Source organism: Artemia franciscana, chromosome 16, assembly GCF_032884065.1.
Source record: "Artemia franciscana chromosome 16, ASM3288406v1, whole genome shotgun sequence".
Classification (NCBI taxonomy): domain Eukaryota; kingdom Metazoa; phylum Arthropoda; class Branchiopoda; order Anostraca; family Artemiidae; genus Artemia; species Artemia franciscana.
This window is the reverse complement of record NC_088878.1, coordinates 11,639,960-11,662,783: the sequence shown is the minus strand read 5'-3', so window position 1 is coordinate 11,662,783 and position 22,824 is coordinate 11,639,960. Positions and strand designations below refer to the sequence as shown.

The 22,824-nt window shown below is 34.2% G+C and overlaps 1 protein-coding gene across 5 annotated transcripts in view; it reads right to left on the bottom strand.

The window, feature by feature from the left end:
• Positions 1-3,317: 3,317 nt before the first annotated feature.
• The window catches only part of LOC136037075 (TLC domain-containing protein 3A-like), a 51,625-nt gene continuing 32,118 nt past the window's right edge, over positions 3,318-22,824 (bottom strand). For all 5 annotated transcript variants that reach the window (XM_065719526.1, XM_065719522.1, XM_065719524.1 and 2 more), the window contains 3 exons: positions 18,491-18,592; positions 7,981-8,109; positions 3,318-3,851 (listed from right to left, as the gene is read on the bottom strand). In XM_065719526.1, the coding sequence (XP_065575598.1) occupies positions 3,690-3,851; positions 7,981-8,109; positions 18,491-18,592 (393 nt within the window). In that variant the 3' untranslated portion in view covers positions 3,318-3,689. The remainder of the gene's footprint in view (positions 3,852-7,980; positions 8,110-18,490; positions 18,593-22,824) is intronic.

The window sequence follows — 22,824 nt, the reverse complement described above, 5'->3', positions numbered from 1 at the left end:
CAAAATTCCGCTTTTTTAGATTTTCGGTTGCAATTTAGCCGCGTCACTCCTTACTTACAGTTCGTGCCACGAACTATATGATGAACTGAAGATATCAATTGATACCAATATTGAGGGACCTGTTTAAGGAGTATGTACTTAATATAGATGTAGTGGGCAAAAGTTTAGGTAATTTTATGATCAAATACATTTTATTTTTTTATTTTCATTCACCTTATTATTAGGATGAATATTTCGTGCTATGTTTCCTTTTTCTTACTTGTTACATCGCTTCATCACGCGAGTTGATGGAGATAATACTAGTTTCTCAATTGTGCAAATGCTATGTAAAATTCACAATTTTTCTACTAGGCTTTTCGATAGGTAGAATTATCTTCAAAATTTGCATATCTAAATGACTTTCTTTGAACTTTTTTAGATATAGACGATTAAATCCAATATGTCTACTTAAACCATTCCTGCATTCGATGCACACAAATAGACTGCATATTTGTCACCTGGTTTCCTTTTGCATTACAGCCTAAAGCTTTAAAACAAATTCCGTCTTTTTTTTTTTTACCCCACAATTCCACTAGACAACTTATTCCTTACATTGCTTCGATATACCAACTCAGTAGGCCAAAAAAGAAAAAAACAAAATAATGAATTAGATAGAATCAAATTTGAGTCAGACTTATTCTATCGATGACGGCCTTCCTGTGCTCCCCCCCCCCCAAACCTATGCCTATCTCTGAAGGATGAGAGCTAAAACTGCAAATAGTTGAATGTAACTTCAAAAAAATATATAAAACCAAGCTTATTATTTATTTGTGCAAACTATTCCCCAATTTTTCAACGCACTCAACGAAAAGAGACAAGAATAACTGTTATAGGAATAAGCAATAATATCGAAAACTAGGAACTAAAACCATGAACTCTCAATTTTTATTTACCATTGTGTTTAGCCATTCGTTCAGTATATTCTGTTGTACTAAAAAATGGACAAGTTAGGTATCTGAAATTTATTGATAAGACGTTATTTTCAAAGCGTAGAGACTGATGCACTGTATTTTCGGAATTTTAGGATTCTAGAATCCTTCACATTAATTTTTTCATTAACTGAAGTTTATAGGAAAGTTGACATCTTTTAAGATTTTTTACTACTCCTCATTTACCTCCATCTTTACAAATTTTACCGAACTATTTTTTTTATTCTTTTTGGTACAAAACCTGCACGAATTGCAAAATTAGGATCTGCTAACAATTTTCTAGACGTTTCAAGGGGTAGAATTTAATATAATGTATTTGAAGAGCTTCTTGAGTCATAATATTCTTGACATTATTTATTTTTTCTAGTTTAGGATATTTAAAGGACACGTGAATCTTCAGGAAAATTTTCCAACTAATCCTCAGTTTCTTCCTCCTTTAATTTCACCCAGTTAGCTTTTTCCTTTTGGATAAAAACTGCATGAATTGCATAATCAGGCTAACAATTATTAAGAGCTTATGTGACGTTTTTATGTCAAGCACATTTGGAAATTTTTTAATTTTCTTGAAAATTATTTCTGTCATCCCAGATGTACTTTCAATGATGTATAAATGACAATTTGTATCATTCTCGTAATTTAAACAACCAAACAAAAATTACTCGCCCAACGATTGAAAATAAGGTACTGACAAAGATAATTTGGGAGGAGAAACATGGCGCTTTTTGAACTGCGACAGTGGCGTTAATCGGAAGAAGGATAAGTTCCTAGATTTTATACTCGCCAACCCAAAATTTCAAAAACAACTTTTTTTGGGGGGGGAGGGTATCATTAAAAATGATTATTTTTGCATTTTCATTTAAAAACGGGAAAAAACGTTGCAACCCTTCGATTAAAAAAGGAAAAAATTACTAATCCCCCTCAGTTTTTAAGAATTGACGCTACTGATCTCTAACAATCACAGCAAGCATAATTAGGTGTTTCAATTAATCGACGGTCACATTTTAATGATTACTATCAGTGTGTACTTTTGTCTTCTCCAGAACACTGTCAAAAATTTGTGAAATGTGTTTAAAAATATGTTTGGCTAGCTAGATTACAGTTTCTAATATATATATATATATATATATATATATATATATATATATATATATATATATATATATATATATATATATATATATATATATATATATATATATATATATATATATATGTATATATATATGTATATATATATATATATATATATATATATATATATATATATATGACGACTTATACTTATTGACGACATGACTGCCTGTCCATGGATTATTCTTTATGGTTGATTGTGTGTGGCTATGCTGTTTGACCTATGTGACTGTATGGATGAGTAGGGTTAAGGCCTCATTCAAGTGCTGGTCTATATTAGTCACTAATTTAGGAAAACAGTCTTCTTTTTCTCCTTATGTCTCTTTTTTTTTTTTTTTTTTTTTTTTTTTGTGCTGTTGCATTGGTGATTTCTCTTTTCATGATATATATATATATATATATATATATATATATATATATATATATATATATATATATATATATATATATATATATATATATATATATATATATATATATAGCGTTCAGATACATATCTGACAGTTTTCGAATATGTTTAAGAATATGCTTGGCTAGCTAGATGGCTACAGTTTCTAATATATATATACATATATATATATATATATATATATATATATATATATATATATATATATATATATATATATATATATATATATATATATATATATATATATAGCGTTCAGATACATATGAGACGAAACTAAGTAAAAAACAGTGGCAAAAACAAATGAATGAATTGCTAAGTAAATTTTTGAAGCACTGATGAATCATTAGATAATATTTCTAGAAATGGATTAGTATTAGTGTATTAGTGCATTGGGTATACAAAAAATATCACAAGAGAAGACGAGACTTCAGAAAAAAAAGTTCAGTTTACAAAAGGAAATAGTTAGGGTCATATTTTGTTTTGATCGTTGTAATCATGAGATGTCCTTGCGACTGTATAAAATGCCTTTTTATTTAAAACGGTGCCATTTTTATAAATTGATTTTTTTTCGCATATTCTGAAAATATTATTTAGGAATACACTTGCAAGCGCATAAAATGCTTCCAATTTTACTCCCCCCCCCCAAAAAAAAGGAAAGAAGTTGGACATGGAGGAATTGGCTTCAGAAAGGCTCCTACATCCTTGGATTCAGCTATTTTTTTTTTTAATCAAACAATATTTTAACCAAACTAAATACATACGCATTAAAAACATATAGGCTACACATATCCATTCTCACGAGCAGCTAGGATAAAACATTTAATAACAAATATCAGAGAATTCAACTTCTCGAAGTATTATTTCAGTGAAAAGTTAGCACAGCAGGGTTCCTCTTTTAACTTTTCCTTTACTTGGTTTATATCAATCATATCTGTCATGTCAAGTACTGTATAAGCTTAAAGCAAAAAAAGAAGCAACACACACAACCAAATACAAAGTCCTCCCTTATCCTCCCCGAAAAAAAACAACAACAAATTACAACACTGATATGTGCTATAATAAATTACACACAACAGCAAGAAGAACAAGGAGCAAAACACGTAATTTTTTTTCAACTTTAAGTTTAAAACAGGTATCCGGAGATCTTGTGTTACATGAAAAAAAAATCCTTTGGTATTTTAATCCAGCTTGTTGTTATTTAACTTCTGCCTTCTTTTGACCGTGTTCTTGTTGGAAAAGTGTTTGGATGCACCGATGATCATCAAAGAGAACCAATAAAGCTGTGGCAAAAGGATCAACAGGGAAGATATGGTGCAAATGTTAGGGAGAACGCCAACGACCTAGGTAATTAATTAAAACAATAATATTGATTAAGAGATGAACTTTTCTACGTATAATGAATAATAAAAAGAATCACCTAAAAATTTGTCACATTTAAATAGTTAAAGGTAAAAATCAAAATCATAAAATAAATTCTGGCCTAACTCCTAAATGAGGATGCTGATCTGGTGCAAGACTCCCATGACCTGACTTTCAAATACTAATCTATTTAAGCATGAACTTGCATAGGATACTCCTCCTATCTCTTGGTAAAATATATCAATTGTGACAAAAAACATAATTTTCAGTAGCTTTAACGCCAACCTCATAGGAAGTCTAACAAAAATGCTAAGCAAGTTTTTCACTTGTTTGGACAGTGGCGCACTCAGAAAATAATCATGGGAGGCCATTTTGTTACCAATAGTCCAAAATTCACGTAAAAGTATCTTTAGCATGGACAAAATCCCCCAGAGCCCACAGGCAAGGGTGGTAAGTTATGTCCCAGGGCATTTAAGATTTTTATAGAATGGATAGTGGTATAAACTTTGGATTGGATAGAGCTCATTTGATTGGAAGTCGGAAGTTTTAGTGTCTTTTTTAAGAGTAAAAAGGAGGCGATCCTCCTTTTTAAAATGGAGTAAAAAATGGAGGGCAATCAGCCCCCTGCCCCTAAGCCTATTATTACCAACACACATACGATCAAAATTTTAAAAGAGCTATTTTGTTCAGCATTGTTGAAAGGTCCAGTAATTATGTCTTTGGGGATGTCAACCTCCCCACAGTCCCCAGGAAAAGGGTTGTAAATTAGACAATTCGTTCATTTTTTACACATAGTATGTGTTATTGAGAAAAGTATACATGTTTCAACTTTACTTTCCAAGAAGACGAAGGGCATTCAGGTGAGACTTCCAAAGAATATTGAGAGGAGTTTTGAAATAAATCGAAACACGCTATGTGTATACGGATTGTCAAAAGGGTGTAACACAGGAATATCTGAGTATATCAATTTGGAAAATTCAGGAAGTGATAAGGGAGATGATCAAAAAGGCAATATTTGCACGCTACCAATACTACTAAACAACCACCACTACTACTACCACACTGCTTTAATTACAATATTGAGGGGAAATTCGAACTAAATCAAAAGACGCTATGTGCATGCACGCTATTAAAACAGCGTGTCTCAAGAATTGATTTGGGTATAAAGGTAGAACTTTTAGAGAATGCTTAAAGGGGAAGCTCATCTCGCCAAAAGGCAAAATGTGCACAATAGTGCTATTATTATTGTTACTGCTACATTTACTACTGCTACTATTACAGCTACTACTTCTATTGCAACTACTTGTAAGGTTAAGACCATTGAGATGAAATTAGAAAAAAACATATGAGCATACAGGTTATCAAAAGGACATATCAGCAATGGCTAAACTCCCCGCAATGTCACCGGATCCAGTTGAGATTTAAAATAAGAGCTCTGAAACACGATATCTTTCCAAACATCAAATTTTATTAAGATCCGATCACTCCTTCGTAAGTTAAAAATACCTCATTTTAAAAAAAAATTCAGAATTAACCCCCCCCCCTAACTCCCCCAAAGAGATCGGATCCGTTTCGATTATGTCAATCACGTATCTAGAACTTGTGATTATTTTTCCCACCAAGTTTCATCCCGATCCCTCCACTCTAAGCGTTTTCCAAGAGTTTAGGTTCCCCCCTCCAACTCCCCCAATGTCACCGGATCCAGTAGGAGTTTAAAATAATAGCTCTGAGACACGATATCCTTCCAAACTTCAAATTTCATTAAGATCGAATCACTCCTTCGTAAGTTAAAAACACCTCATTTTTTTCTAATTTTTTAGAATTAACACCCCTCCCCCAACTTGCCCAAACAGAGTAGATCCGTTCCAGTTACGTCAATCACGTATCTAGGACTTCTGCTTATTTTTCCCACCAAGTTTCATCCCGATCCCTCCACTCTAAGCGTTCTCCAAGATTTTAGGTTCCCCCCTCCAACTGTCCCCAATGTCACCAGATCTGGTTGGGATTTAAAATAAGAGCTCTGAGACGCTATATTCTTCCAAACATAAATTTCATTAAGATCCCATCACCCGTTCGTAAGTTAAAAATACTTCATTTTTTCTATTTTTTCCGAATTAACCGGCCCCCACTCCCCCCCCCCCCCTAGATGGTCAAATCGGGAAAACGACGATCTCTAATTTAATCTGGTCCGGTCCCTGATACACCTACAAAATTTCATCGTCCTAGCTTACCTGGAAGTGCCTAAAGTAGCAAAACCGGGACCGACAGACCGACAGAATTTGCGATCGCTATATGTCACTTGGTTAATACCAAGTGCCATAAAAATACTGCTGTGTCAGGATTAAATATGGTTGAAAAGTTTCTCAAACATGCAAATAGCCGCCCCAACTACGGACTCTTATAGAAAAACACTGAAAAGTTTTTTTTTTCATGGAAAAGACTATATCAAGAAAAAACGAACAGAAATTACTTTAAAAAAATTTTTCTCCACAAAATAGGTTTTTCAAAGAGAAGCAAAGAGCCCATTAAGCCAAAAAAAGGAGAAATAAATCAAAATAATGTTGCCAAAAAAGAGCAGAAATAAATTCAAATAATCAAATAATCAATAATTCTTTATTTTTCTTTGAAAAACTTGTTTTGTGTAAAAAGTTTTTTTTTAAATTATTTAAGATTCAGAGTCAGCTGGATGTTAAGTTATAAAATTTTGCAATTTCACCCCTCATCTTTTTTTTTTTTTCTCTTTCCAACCCATCTTTTAGAAAAAAAAATCTTTGAGCTTGGCACTCTATCTATAAATTATTTCTACCGAAAAGGGTAAAAACATTGGGCAGCCTTAGATTCCCACTGACCATCCCAATTTTGAGGTTACTTAACAGAGAACTCGTTGGGCAAAAAAAGTTACTACACACCAAAACACAGAAATTATCAAACACGTTAATATTATAGATTCAAACTAGCAGCATAGATTGAGTAGTCTTTATGGTAGGTAGAACATAGACATAATTTAAGAGATATTAATTAAGTGAGAGAGATCCCGAGAAGTTCAAAAATGCACACATAATATTTGGTCACAATAAAGATGTTTATATACAAAAATAACGAAAACATTGTGCCATCTTAATTTCCCACCGATGGCCCTAGTTTTGAAGTTATTTAGAAGAGGATTCCTTTGCTAAAAAAACTTTACAACAGCTAAAATAGAAAATCATTGCATAAGTTCGAGTTATATATTCAAACTATCAGCATTGACTAAGTAAGAGACCCAACAATTTTGAGAATGCACTAAGAATATTCACTAACAATAAAATCACCGACATAATTCTGATCTTTAAAGAATATCTTTAAGCACTAACTATCGTCGGGAATCAAAATATGACTTTTATACGTAGAGTTTTATATGGTTTCTTCGGCTATTACGGATCAGTATTAAAAAAAAAACAAGAAAAAAAACAAAAAAACATTGGCATCTGAAATGTGCCTTCGACTGTCTTAAGTATGCTGCCCTTGTGGGCGGTCTAGCCTCCAGAAATATTATTTTGTAAACCACGATTGACCTTTTTGGATTATTGAAAAACAGGCATGTACGCTAAGTAGTTTCTTTGGTAAGTGAATTAAATATTTTTTTTTATATTTAGAATTTTCCATGGACACAATTGGGGGAGGGGGGAGGGGGTGCGCTGAAACTAAAGATGCGATCACTAAAATCAATTGCCTTTTTGGGAGAGTTTCCTTCCTTCTGGGCAATATTAAATTTAATGAATTTTGCATATTTGATATCTGCATGAAAAGCCAATTCTCTTCACATATTGATTGATTGCTATCAAAATTCCTTTTTTTTTCTAGACTTCCAGCTATTATTTGCCCGAGTTGCTCCTTACTTATAGTTCGTTACACCGAACTGTTTGACTATGGGTAGCGACACGATATTCTATTAAATCAGTAAGAGAGATTAGAAGAAATATAGGATGTACCCAAAATGTGCACTTATTTGTTTTGTTTTTTTTAGGAATAATAATGTTATAAATACTTTGTAATGTTAATAACTCTTAAATAACTTAGGAACCCCCAATGTTTGTTTTCCTTTTAAAGCAAAAAACGTAATGCACTAACCTTTGCAAATTCTATGTTCTCTTGTCTACTATAGAGGTAAAACATGAAGGGATAGACAGCAATTCGACAAATAAAAAAGGCAAGTATCATCAATATTCCATTTACTGAGTAGGTCGTGGTGTCTTTCATCTAGAAAATAGAAAAAATTATCGAGCAAATCTAGAACAAAACACAAGTCTTAGGGAAAGCGTAATCATATTAAGAAGGCTCTGAGGATAGCCTGGACATGTCTTGGAATTTATTTCCAAGGCTGCATTGCTTAGATTTAATGTAGAGTATAAAAACATTGAAATAAAACAATAACAGAGCAGCTAGAAAATGAGAAATTAAGAGTGAGTATCATGGAGGATAAACAAAATTAAGCCAATGAAATCAAAACCTACATTTAAACAATTTTTTTTTACAGCATTCGAAAGGGAAGACAACATCATTCGTATCGTATGACTTGATTGCGATCTCTCGTACCACTTTCCAGTTATTTTAATCACTTATTACTGATAAAATAAAAAAATGAATATTCCAGCACACCAGTTTGATTACCAAAAAAGTGGCCTATTAGACGTTGAAATCAAGTCAGTTTCCTAATACCCCCCCAACCTTGAGAGCCCCCCAACTGAAGGACCAGTTACTAGACTCCGACAAATAAAAAAGAATTGTCCACAGTTACTGACTTGCTCAGCCAATAGTACTGAGAGATATCGTATTTCATTTGTCCCATGTTTTACCCGTCGTTTTAGTAATATTGACATGACCAATATTTAATGTTTGTTTAATATGTGTTTGATTAAATTTTCCTGTGAGTGTTTTTGAAGGTATAAATTATTTTTGTCATGACATGCTAATGCTAGCTCCGGCTATTGTATTGAATAAATATATTCTATTCTATTCTAATACTGGTCGCTTAAGATACAGCTTGTACTTTTGACATCTGCATTTTTGGACAAATTTTATGACTGGCAAGTTTAGAGGCCTTGATCCAACAACTACCGGTTGTTTTTTCATGTATGTACCTTCTTCTCAGAGCAAAAATTTATAATGGTAATCAATTTTTTCTACACACAAAGGTGTTAAATAAGGTGTTTTGACCTCACTAGCCCTTTTTAATAAATTCAGTTGTTAAAGTACAGTCTTTCTTACTTGTCTCACACAAAGGACTTGACCTCTCTTAGTTAACCTTTGCAGATGACACGCTGTATTTATGTAGCTCTGCTTCGGGATACCGATTTCTCCTCACTCGATTTTTTTTTTAACACATTTATAAATTTTCGGTTACAATGGGCTACGACTCATTCTATGCTAGGTTGCCCTTAAGGGGACTGCCATGATGTGAAGTTACTTTCTCTAAGATACAGGAAGATTAGTAATATAGGACTGTAGTTCAATATTGAGTAAACGATTGTGGTAGAGTTTAATTCAGCTAGTGTCAAAACCCCTTGTAATTTGGGTCTTTAACTTGATATTTGTTATGAAAATACACAAGGTGGCTGTGGTCACTGCAGAGGTAAGTTTGCGCCTGTAATAACTTTTATAAACAAAACCCTGTCAAAATATGAAACTCGCCACTTAACGCACAAAACCAAAGGTCTGCGTAGCAGAGGTTCCGATCTCTTGATTCTCTGCCTTCAGCCCGGAGTACAATGAGTGGGTGGGGGTAAACCATCTAACAATTCCCTTGTTTCTCCACTAGATTTCTCCAAGTATTCATTTGGAGCAAAGTCAACTCTGGCTAAGCTTAATGAGTCACACCGTTGACCACAGTACACTATATACTACAACTCACCATTAAATCAAGCCGCCTGAGGCCAATAAAGCTAAGCACATTCCTCCTCCATCTTAATCTATTTAAGGCCTCCCTATTTACACCGTCTCAGGGAGTTCTCATTTCCTTTAAATCTTTCTTTATGACATCCTCCCATCCCAGACGAAGACAATCTGCTTTCTGTTTAGCCCTAGATGGTTGGCCAAAAGGGAAATTCTTCGGCTATCTGTAATCCTCCATCCTCAAAACATGCCCTAGCCACTCAGCCTTTCTTTCATTACAGCCCTAGAAAGCAGGATTGAGCCAGATTTTCGTACAGCCAATTGTTTAAAATATGGTCAGTCAGTCGGGTACCCAGAACAATCCGAAGGCAATTTCTCTGGAAAACATCTAGCAAATCTGTATCCGCTTTTCGAAGCGCCCATGCTTTAGAGCCATATCTGACCACTGTCATCACCGTAGCTTCCAATATTCTAATCTTGGTTTGCAGACTTATCTTCCTATTCTTCCATTTTTTTAACTGTGAAAAACCATCTGAGCCTTGATTATTCTGCTTTTAACATCTTTGCCTATTAGACGTTGAAATCAAGTCAGTTTCCTAATACCCCCCCCCCCAACCTTGAGAGCCCCCCAACTGAAGGACCAGTTACTAGACTCAAGTTAAGTGACTTAGTCTTCTTAACATTAATTTTCAAACCTATTCAAGCACCCAGAACTCGCAAAACCTCTAAAAGTTCATTAATTTTGCTCACACTTTCATTTAGGATACTTAAATCATCAGCATAGTCTTAGTCCAGGAAAGTTTTTCCTCCCCATTTGATTCCATGGTCTCCCATTGTCTTTCCTGCGCTCCTTACGACAAAGTCTAGCAAAATGATCCATATAAAGGGGGATAGAACCCTACCCTACCTTACTCCCGATTTAATATAAAACCAGCTGCTAACTTCATTTCCTAAAAACGCAGTGGTGTTTTTCTTATACATAGCACTAATCACTTTAATGTGCTTGTCTGGTATACCGTACAAGGATAAAAGCTTTGCTGAAGCTCTCCTATCAACAGAATCGGACGCTTGCCCATAATCTATAAAACAGAGGACCAAAGGTGTTTGATAACTCAGGGACTTCTCAATTATCAAACGGTTCGTGGTACCTGAGAAAATTTACTTTATTTTAGAAAATAGGGAGAAACACCCCTTAAAAGTGATAGAATCTTAACAAAAATCACACCATCAGATTCAGCGTCTCAGAGAACCTTACAGTAGAAGTTTCAAGCTCCTATCTACAAAAATGTAGAATTTTGTATTTTTTGCCACAAGACAGATCACGGAAATCTACGAGAGAGCCATTTAGCCAAGAAAATTAATTAATATGCAAATTTTATTTTAATTATTCATGTACGGAGAGCCAAAATCAAAATATGCATTAATTCAAAAACATTCAGAAATTAAATAAAAAAAACAGTTTTTTAACTGAAAGTAAAAAATGACATTAAAAGTTAAAACGAACAGAAATTACTCCGTATATGAAAGGGACTGTTTCCTCCTCAACACCCCGCTCTTTACGCTAATTTTTTTACTGTTTCAAAGAGTAAAGTTGAGAGAAAGAGTCAAACTTTAGCGTAAAGAGTGGGGCGTTGAGGAGGGAGCAGTCCCTTTCATATACGGAGTAATTTCTGTTCGTTTTAAGTTTTTATGTCGCACCTTACTTTCAGTAAAAAAAAAAAACATTTTTTTTTATTTAATTACCCTAAGAGTGAAATTTGGTTGACACATCCTCTACCTTTTCCAAAATCACATTCTTGAAACACTCTACAGCATCTCTAAGTCTAAAAAGTATCATATTACTAAGTGATTTGCTACCAATAGAGACCAGACTAATGCCTTGATAATTACCACACTCACTCTTATCACCTTTCTTATACAGTGGTTTAATTAAGGTTTCCCTAAAATCGTTAGGTACTTCCCCTTTTTCAAAAATCAAGTTCATAATCTTCAGTAAATTATTTCTAATCTCAGAGCCACCATATTTACGAAACGCGTTTACCACGTTATCAGCACATGGAGCCCTATTATTTTTTATCCTTTTAGTACTGTCGCTAATTCTTCCTCATAAAACAAATCTTCTTCCACATCCAAGGTATCACAAACTTTTTCATTTTCCTCTAATCTTTTCCTGCAACTCAATCTCGGTTTAGCACATTCTCAAAATGTTCTGCCCACCTCTCTTTAACTCTTTCCTTCTTTAATTGTAGTCCCGTTCCTATCTTTAACTGGGGCAAGTCCGGATTGACTACTACCTCTCAATTTAATAACATGCCAGTCTTCAATTTTATACAATTATGCCGTCTAGGTGCATCTTCCAGATCCTCGGCAATTCTTTCCACTTTTTTCCTAGTCTTAGAGACTTTTCTCAACCGTGAAAAGACCCCCTGGGTCTTGGCTATTCTTTTTAAACTGCAAGAAAAGCACAACTCAACGTTTGACGTGGGTACTCAAAAGTTGTGATGAATACTTTTCTGAGAATAAAATATGCTGCGAACAAAAGGTTTGATACAGATACTTACAGGAGGAGCCTCTTCCTTCTAGTTGAAGAATACAACCTCAGACTTTTGGTGTTCAATTCAGGATGACATTTTCATACACAGGTTGTAGCGTGGCAAAAACCACGCTGATACACTGGTTAGTACGGCCGATTTAAAATGTCATAAGCATAATACACTAAAAGCAAATGAATTACTTAAGGAATAGTCCTGTTTAATTAAATTTTTACGATTAAGATATGACTGTTCAAAGCCAAAACACACTACATTTCACGGTTCAAAATAATCCACATTTCACAAAACTTCAAAAGAAATATTTTGGTAATTAACGGATTAAGGTGTTGATCATTGCAGTTCTGAGTATACTTTTGATATCCAAAATAAAAACACGTTTTAGGGCATTTCACAAATAATTAACCTGCAACTACTTGTTGCAAATATGTCAGATACGACCATACATACTATAATTCTAAACCTATATGATTGGAGATGTCAAAATAGGGTCCTTGGGCCCGTATGCCACAGACCCCCCCCCCCCCCTGCCACGTTTGACAACATGGACATGTTGAAGCTTGTTAGACTCATGTTAATTTAAACAACAGACCTAAATTACAAAGGTATCCTGAAGATATCCAAAAGATATCCTGAAGGTTGCCACATGACTGTCGCATATCAGCAGGTTTTTGAACTGATTACACTTTTCACAAATAGAATTTGACATACACAAAAATCCGTTTTCAATTCTTTCTGAGTTAGTTCATTGCGAAACTGAGATAATATTACAAAATAATAGTCCAAAATCGAAACTCTTTATGTATATTATTCACATGATGGTGTTTTATTTCGGCCAAAGTTGATCTAAGCATAACTAAGGTAGACTCATCCAAATCCAAAATTAACATTGCAATATAAATATAAAGAATGAAAGCGGTTTTTTTTAATATGGTGGAAAAGACAGCATTGCTTCAATTAGATTCGTGAAAGCAAAGTCAATTTTACAATCTCGGAATAAAATAGTGCCCTTGCACTCGTGCCCCTCCAACTTTTGACAAATATATGTGGTACTTTCAGCTCTTGGTAAATGAGATTTTAACAAAATTAGTAGTTAATCTTTAGAATCATCAAGACCAGTGGTCAACAGTCCTAAATCGAAACACAAAATTACCAGAATTCATAAATTGTGTTTAATTTCTACCAAAATGGACCCCCCCTTCAATAGTCTCTTTCTCCTAACTCTAAGCTTTACAAATGGACATGTTGCGACTCTTTAAGACTCACGGTCGCTCAGACATTATTTAGGGAGTGTTTCTGAAAAGTTACTTTTTAGTGATTAATTGTGATTAAAAACTAATCAAATAATGAAATAAATTAATTAAAATACATTAAAATTAAAATTAAAGAACTAAAAGTGAAGCCTGACTGTCGTAAATTCAAACATACTTCAGTGAATATTTCAATGATAATGTCAGGGTTCCATTGAAGTTGATATTCCAAGTTTTGGATTACTTTTATAAGAAATCGGACAATTCAACAGACGCTGAAAGTTTAAACTTAATACCATGAACCATTGCTGAAGCATTTCTGATACGTCGTCTTAACAACCTGTGTAGACATAGTTTCGATTTAATTCCATACAGTTTTAATATCTCCAAATTTTGCCTTATTACCCTTAGTTTTGGTAGTACCAGTAGAAGTAGTGATAGTAGTAGCAGTAGTGTGAGTAGAATCAGTAGCAATAGGGTGTAAATATTTTCTCTTGGTTATTTAACATCCCCCACAACAAGACCTGTTAGTTTCAACTTCACACACTAAACTGTTTCAAAAATATTGCTGTTACACCCTTTTGACAATTCAACAGGAATATTCAACAGGAAAGACATTTAGCGCGCATTTTTTGAAATTATATTTAAGGATTTAGGATAGTATTGACTAAGACCTGATATTAAATCTAAAATTAAACTTTAGCCGTATTCTTCAAGGCAGACTATTGACAAGGCACCAAAATTGACAAGAAAAATTGAAAATTGAAAACTTGACAAGGCACCAAAATTCTGCAAATAGCTTTTAAAACAAAAACTTAGTAAATAAATTTTTTTACAAAGGTGGTCATCTTTTACCATCTAGGAAGCAGAACTGAGTACAATTCTAGCCTAAATGTAAGCAATTAAAAGACCCCATGCCTGAACCCTACCCCCCATAAAAATCAAATGTACAGAAATGTCGCATTTTCTGTTCATTTGATTAGATGACTATAAGAAATGGAAATAGATAAGTTTGTAATTTATATGATGCCTGATCATGCATGTTTACTGAATAATCAAAGATGGCATTCTTTTTGTATTACTCGAGAGCAGGGGCATACCCAGGGGACCAGAGGACAACGCCCCCCAAGATTTTTCTGGCGCATTCATTTTTTTCTCTTTTTTTACCCCTTTTTTAAATAAAGTTGTCATTCTGGTCAATTACTGGGGCCCTTGTCACGTTGCTCCCAAAACCCCCCCCACCCCTAAAAGTTCGATATGCGCTTTTGCTGGAGCGGTTATAAATTGTCAATTTAACAGCAAACTACCGTCAAATACAGTTTTCTTTCACTAGAACTACGAGCCTATTACGCATCGTAGAAAGAATCTTTGGCAGATTTTGCCGTGTGCATGTGCATGGTCTTAGGACGCGTGTCTTCTCTGTCCCTCCCCGGCTTCATACGCAAAGAAGCGACATATAGTAAAGATCTTGCTCAATACATGATTGTTCACAGATTATTTAAGAAGTGGTCCTAGGCGATTCCAAATGGGGCATAAACTTATAAAATCGGCGGTTATATTCTTCAAGCATGATTTGTGATTTCCATCAAAGCTGGTGTTTAGTGGTTCTTACAGTCACTAATCATAGGCAGCACAACAGCGCTGCCCAAGTAAAGAGCCATGTGGCCACGATGTGTTATTATTTTTTAGACCAGGGGACTTCGTAACGAAGGAGTTGTCATAGACACTTTGAAAAGGACTCATTCGATTGGAATAGCCAAAAGTGATTGGAGGGCAACTAACCCCCTCCCACACCCACCATATCCCCTAACACATTCAATCAAAATTTTTAGATAGCCATTTTATTCAACGTAGTTTAAAGATCCGTAAATTACGTCTTTGATGATGACAGCCCCCCCACTTCTAGCCCCCATGTCAAGGATTGTAAGTAATGCCTGAGGGATTAAGAGATCGGAGGGGGCTCTTTGGATTGGTTATCAAAATTTCTTGTGCCCTTTTTATGATCCAGTGATCAGATAGGCCCCCCCCCCAAACCTCGTATTTTCCCGAAATGCATCTGATAAAATTTTGAGATGGCCATTTGTTGTCGTAGAAACTTCGAAAAGGGCTCATTCGATTGGAAATTGAAAGGACCAATGGCCTTTTTATTAGTCAAAAGTGATTAGGGGGCAACAAGCCCCCCACCATGCCCATCAATTCTCAAAACACATCTAATCAAAATTTTGAGATATCCATTTTGTTTAGTGTAGCTGAAAAAAACTAGAAATTATGTCTTTGACAACCCCCATACCTTCTTAAGACCAGAATATAATTTGCACTTTTCTGGAAAAACAACTGTGGATTGTCAGTTTAGTGTACATATATTGATATATATTCCGTAAAGTTTTAAGATTTTTATTTATTAAAGTAGAAAAGGTTAAAACATTTTTAACATATTTTGTTTATTTAAATCAAGCAATAAATAACCGAGTCAAATTCAAAACAAGCAAAAATTAGCATGAATAGGGCTGACAACCCCCATACCTTCTCAAGTCTAGAACATAATTTGCACTTTACTAAAAACAAAATATATTTAAAATGTTTTCAATTTGTTTTTACTTGTTTAAAGTGTTTTTACTAGATATAAGAAAGGGGAAGTCCTCCTTTCACTCTAATTACAGAAAGAGTGTCTGGTGCCCTTTTTAAGAGTAACAAGAGATTGGAGGGCAAGCAGCCCTTCTCTCAAGCCCATTCATTTTTCAAACGCATCCAGTCAAAATTTTGAGACAGCCATTTTGCTCAGCATAGTAAAAAGGTCCAGCAACTACGTCTTTACGGATATTAGGCATGTCAACTTCCCGCAATGATTGCAATTGGCCCATTATGCTTTAAAACTAAATGTTGCTTTAAAATAAATCAAAGGGCATTGTGTTTATGGTTGCCAATAAGACAACTCAGCAATATATCGAGAACGACTGGGGGTATTAAGTTGAAGCTTTTGGGAATACTACTACTACTGCTCTTACAATTTAAATAAATCAAAAGAGTCTAAGTATGTCCAGATTGTCAAAGAGCATAGATTGAATCCTTTGGGAATGATACTAAGTTTTATTTTTCAAGTCAACTTCAGAGGCTATAAAAGTAAATTAAAAAATACTGTTTGTGTCAGGATTAAAAATAGTTGAAGAAGTTTCTCCAAAATACAAATAGCAACCCATACTATTGATTCTTATAGAAGAAAACTGAAAAGATATACAGTATTTTTTTCCATGAAAAAGACTGTGTCATTAAAAAAACGAACAGAAATAAATTAAAAAAATTTTTTTCTATAAGACAAGTATTTCAAAGCAAGGCAAAGAGCTCCATTAAGCCAAGAATGAGCAAAAATAAAGTCAAATAATCTTCCAAGCTTTAAATTAACACAAGTCAGTATCAATAACTAAATGAAACTCAAAACGAACAGATATTACAATCGATAGCCGAATCAAAGTCAAAACGAGCAAAAATTAACACGAGTAAAGCTGATAACCCCTATGCCTTCTCAAGATCAGAACCTAATCTGCGCTTTACTAAAAACAAAATACGTTTTAAATATTTTCACCTTTCTTACTTTTATAAATGAAAAATTATCAAACTCTTAACGAAAAAATGTCAGTATAAGCCAATTTAACTGACAATCCACGGTCATTTGTTTTTTTTTTTTTTTTTTAATTAAAGCGCAAATTGTGTTCTGTTCTTGAGAAGGCATAGGGGTTGTCACCTCTACTCATGTTAATTTTTGCTCGTTTTGAGTTTGTTTCGGCTATCTATTGTGATTTCGGTTGGTTGTGAGTTTTACACCTCAGCAATATATCGAGAACGACTGGGGGTATCAAGTTGAAGCTTTTGGGAACTATTATTACTACCTCTGCTCTTACAATTTAAATAGATAAATAAGAGTATAAGTGTATCCAGGTTGTCAAAGAGCATAGATAGAATATTCTCAGAATGATATTAAATTTTATTTTTCAGGTCAACTTCAGATGCTATAAAATTAAACTAAAAAATATCGTTTGTATCAGGATTAAAAATTGTTGAAAAAGTTTCTCCAACATACAAATAGCAACCTATACTATGGATTTTTATAGACGGAAACTGATAAGACATACAATATTTACACTTTCTGTGAAAAATACTACTTCAATAAAAAACGAACAGAAATTAATTTAAAAAACTTTTTCAACAAGACAAGTTTTTTAAAGAAAAGTAAAAACCTCCATTACGCAAAGAATGAGCAAAAATGAAGTCAAATAATCTTCAAGCGTAAAACTACAACTAATTAATGTCAGTAAATAAATGAAACTCAAAATGAATTAAAATTACGATAAATAGCCGAGTTTGTTCCTCAAAAGGAACAAAAGTTAACATGAATGTGCATTTCACCTTTTTTACTTTCATTGATGAAAAGTTATCAAAACCTTAAGTTTTCAAATTTAATTCATTTAGCAAAACAACTCACATTATAAACAAAACTTCCAGCACTGATGGAAGTTTTGTTCTAAAGTTATTACCACCAGTGCTAGGAGTTTTGTTTATAATGTGAATCGTTATTATTTATTTGATTGTTTATATAATTTTTTTGTTGTGTTTTAGTTGTCGTGGTTTCTTTTCAGTATTGTCTTAAAAAAATATCTTAAATATGTCTTAAATATCTTTTGTCGTTTGTAATTTTTTCCCGTAGAGAAAGGCTCCCGGACGTGGGGCCGAAATATTCGGAGTATTTTTATTTTTTTTTAGTTAAAGTGTAGTTTTATATTCTTTGCTTAATTTTTCGTAAAGAATAATTCAAAACGTGTACAAAAACATCCACAAGGTGGTTGTAACATTGTTCATGATTTTCAATACTTTTAGCATGCTTCAATACAGGAAAGATGCTTAGACAATGTATTATTAAAGCAAAAATTAAACAATAAAAAAAACCTATGGACTTACTTTGAGTATACTTAGAATATTTCTAACGCATACAAAGGGTGTGCTAAACTCATGAAAGAAGAAAAATGCGACAATGACATCACCAATTCCGTGTCGCCAGTTCTAAAAAAAGAAAAAAATTAGCTGCAAAATCTAAAGACAAAATCTACACGAACTGATTGAAGAACAAACAAAATATATACAAGTGAAATAATTAACAAAAAGAGCTAGAGCTCATACGGCACTTGTGACGAGGTCGGAAAAGCCAAGAGCCAAGAGCTCATATGGCATGAGCTCAAGCAAAATTCTAAGAATCAATAGACTGATTTAAAAGGAAAACCACAGGCTTAATGCCGGTCGGGATTTATAATAAGAGCTCTGAGACACGAGGTCCTTCTAAATATCAAAATTCATTAAGATCCGATCACCCACTCGTAAGTTAAAAATACCTCATTTTTTCTAATTTTTCCTCTTCCTTCAGTCCCCCAGATGTTCAAATTGGAGAAAAAGACTTTATCAAGTGAATTTGTGCAGGTCCCACACACGCCTACCAATTTTCATCGTCCTAGAACCTCCAGAAGCACCAAACTCGCCAAAGCACAGGACCCTCCTAACTCCCCCGAAGAGAGCGGATACAGTACAGTTACGTCAATCACGTATGTACGACATTTGCTTATTCTACCCACCAAGTTTCATCCCGATCTCTCCACTCTAAGCGTTTTCTAAGATTTCTGGTTTTCTCCTCCAACTACCCCCAATGTCACCAGATCTGGTCGGCATTTAAAATAAGAGCTCTGAGACATGAGTTCCTTCTATATCAAACATTAAATTTCACTCAGATCCGGTCACCCGTTCTGAAGTTAAAAATACCTCAATTTTTCTAATTTTTCCGAATTAACACCCCCCCCCCGCCTACTCCCCCAAAAAGAGCAGATCCGTTCTAATTAGGTCAATCATGTATCTAGAACTTGTGCTTATTCTTCCCATCAAGTTTCATCCTGATCTCTCCACTCTAAGCATTTTCCAAGATTCCCGGTTTGCAAGATTTCTGTTTCCCCCCTCCAACCCACATGTCCTCGGATCCAATTCGAATTAAAAATGGTGCATCTGAAGCATAAGATCTTTCTATATATCGAGTTTCGTTAAAATCTGATCACCCATTCGTAAGATAAAGATACATCAATTTTCACCTTTTCCAAGATTTCCGGTTCCCCCTCCAACTGTCCCAATATCACCGGACCTGGTCGCGATTTAAAACAAAAGCTCTGAAGCACAATATCCTTCTAAAATATCAAATTTCATTAAGATCTGATCACCCGTTCGTAAGTTACAAATACCTCATTTTTTCTCATTTTCAAATTACCCCCCCCCCCAACTCCCTCAAAGGGAGCAGATCCGGTCTGGTTATGTCAGTCGCTTATCTTGGACTTGTGCTTATTCTTCCCACCAAGTTTCATCCTGATCTCTCCACTCTAAGCCTTTTCCAAGATTTCTGCCGCCCCCCTCAACTCCCCCAATGACACTGGATCCGATCAGGATTTACAACAAGAGATCTGAGTTACGAGGTCCTTCTAAATATGAAATTTCATTAAGATCCGATCATTGCTTCGTAAGTTAAAAATAAATCATTTTTCTAATTTTTCAAAATTGACCCTCCCCCCAACTCTCCAAAAGAGAACGTTATGTCGTTCCGTTTATGTTAATCACGTATCTAGAACTTGTGCTTATTTTCCCCACCAAATTTCATCCCGATCTCTCCACTCTAAGCCTTTTCCAAGATTTTATGTTTCCCCTCCAACTCCCCCCAATGTCACCGTCGGGATTTCGGGATGATCCGGTCGGGATTTAAAACAAAAGCTTTGAGACATGATATCCTTCCAAATATCAAATTTCATAAAGATCCAATCACCCGTTCCTAAGTTAAAAATACCCCATTTTTTCTAATCTTTCCGAATTAACCGTCCCTCCGCTCCCCCCCATATAGTCGAATCGAGGAAACAACTATTTTTAATTTAATCTGGTCTGGTCCCTGATATGCCTGCCAAATTTCATGGTCCTAGCTTATCTGGAAGTGCCTAAACTAGCAAAACCGGGACCGACAGAACGACAGAAATTGCGAACGCTATGTCACTTGAAAATACCAAGTGCCATTAAAAAAGACAATTCCAAACACGTGAAATGAAAAAGAATTGGCTATAAAAAAGAAGATAAACTTAAATTGCGAACTGTTTGAAATATAACACCAATTATTTTTTCCGACCTAATTATCATGACTCTGACAGCTATCAAGGTTAAGCCAACTGAACAATTTTGCAATTTTTTTGTATTATAAAAGGAAACAAAATTAAACTGTACAAGTACCGTAGGAAAACCTCTTAGGTATCATATATAATGTTTAACTTCTGCTTTTTCTTATTTATATCTTATGGAGACGGTTTCACATAATATCACCACTGATATAAAATTCTGTAACTTAAGAGTGTGTTACTGCAGGTGAATTAGAACTCCAGATCCCGAATTACTAAACAGAAATCAACACCACTGAACGCTACAGGATGTAACATTAAACTTGTTGTGAAATACAAAATTTTGTATTAGAAATCCTCTATTTTAGATTTTAGGCAATTCTTAAAAATGAAAACAAAAAATTCCGATTTTGAGGGTTTATACTTGATCTAGCCTCTTTGAGGAGAAGGAGGTCCAAAAAATTTGCGATTAGCCAAATTACTAGGTGTACCGCCAAAATTCCATAGAGTAGATTTTCATTAAAATGAGAAGTTTTCAGGCAGAACTATCCAGCATCTTTAGGTGTGTCTTGGATTGCTGTTCCTCCATTAAATCTCACAAAATGTCACAGGAATTAAAATGTGCATACTAATTTGGGTCTTTAGAAGGTTCAAGCCAGATCTTCTAGCTTATAGAAAATTTACTGTTAAAACGTTCCTACTGTTAAAAGCGACTTTCAATTTTCTGCTTTAATATTATCTTTTTTTTTCATTTTGTTTTTCATTTGAAACGGTAAAAAAAAAATTCTGTTTTTTACCGTTTGACGAATATTAGACCAATTCACACATAAAAACTGGGATTTCGAAGAATGTTATTTAGTTATTCTTGTTCTTCTAGTTAACATACTATTCTAATTGCTCTATTTATTCTCAATTACTCGCTGTTCTTATTAGTAAGTGTTCCTATGAATGATTGGGTTGTAAAGGTTAATCATAAAAGAACAAAAAGACTTGATAGAACAACTCTGTAAATAAAAGGTCAAGTTGGCTTGAGCCTGATAACCATCAAAAAGGAGATTCCTGAGGCTTAAAGAGAATCGTAACTTGTGACTAGGGCTTCAATCCAAGTTGGAGCTGGGCAATTTACTTGATAATTAACCTTTTTCTAAGGATTTTTAAGAATGTTACTTAGTTGTTCTTGTTCTTCTAGTTAACCTACTATTCTACTTGCTCCATTTATTCTCAATTATTCGCTGTTCTTATTACTAAGCGTCCGACGAATGATTGGGTTGTAAAGGTTAATCATAAAGGCTAATTAAAATGTACAGATTAATTTGTGTCTTTAGAAGGTTCAAGTCAGATCTTCTAGATTATAGAAAATTTGCTCACAGGAGCATGGGATCAACTACTTTCTTTTTGTTAGGACACGTCTTTACATTTTCTGATCTGTTATATCTATAATCTGTGATAAAAATTAAAAAGCTAGAGATCACAAGAAAACTCTCTCTTACACATAGACAGAGAGAGAGAGAACGAGAGAGAAAAAGACCTAGAAGGGACAGAAAACAAAGAGATAGAAGGAGAGAGAGAGTATAAGGACCGCAAGAAGGGGGAGAAAGACAGAGAGATAGAAAGAGGGAGAGTTTGGATGAGGATCCAAAGTCGGGTTCTTAGGAATATATCTCTCTCAACCTCGAGTTTAACGGAGCTCAACTGATTGAGCAAATTTATCCCTTAATACTGCATGTTAATGAATTAGAAACATCTTAAATAAATTCTTTTAATATATATCTATTAGTAATTAACATTATTTGATCAATGAAGACTCTGTCAATTTGACAGAATGCTTCATACAATTGCCAACATACCAGATTTTACTATTAATTATAAAATTCAAAGTATTTTCATAAAAACAAACAACATTTAACCGACAATGCGCCAAAACTAGTTTTGTCATCTTTATACTTGATTAAATAAAAAAAAAAACTAATTTTTTTAGCTGAAAGTAAGAAGCGACATTAAAACTTAAAACGAACAGAAATTACTCCGTATATGAAATGAGTTGTCCCCTCCGCAATCCCTCGCTCTTTAAGCTAAAGCTTTTAATTGTTTTAAAAAGTAGAATTGTGG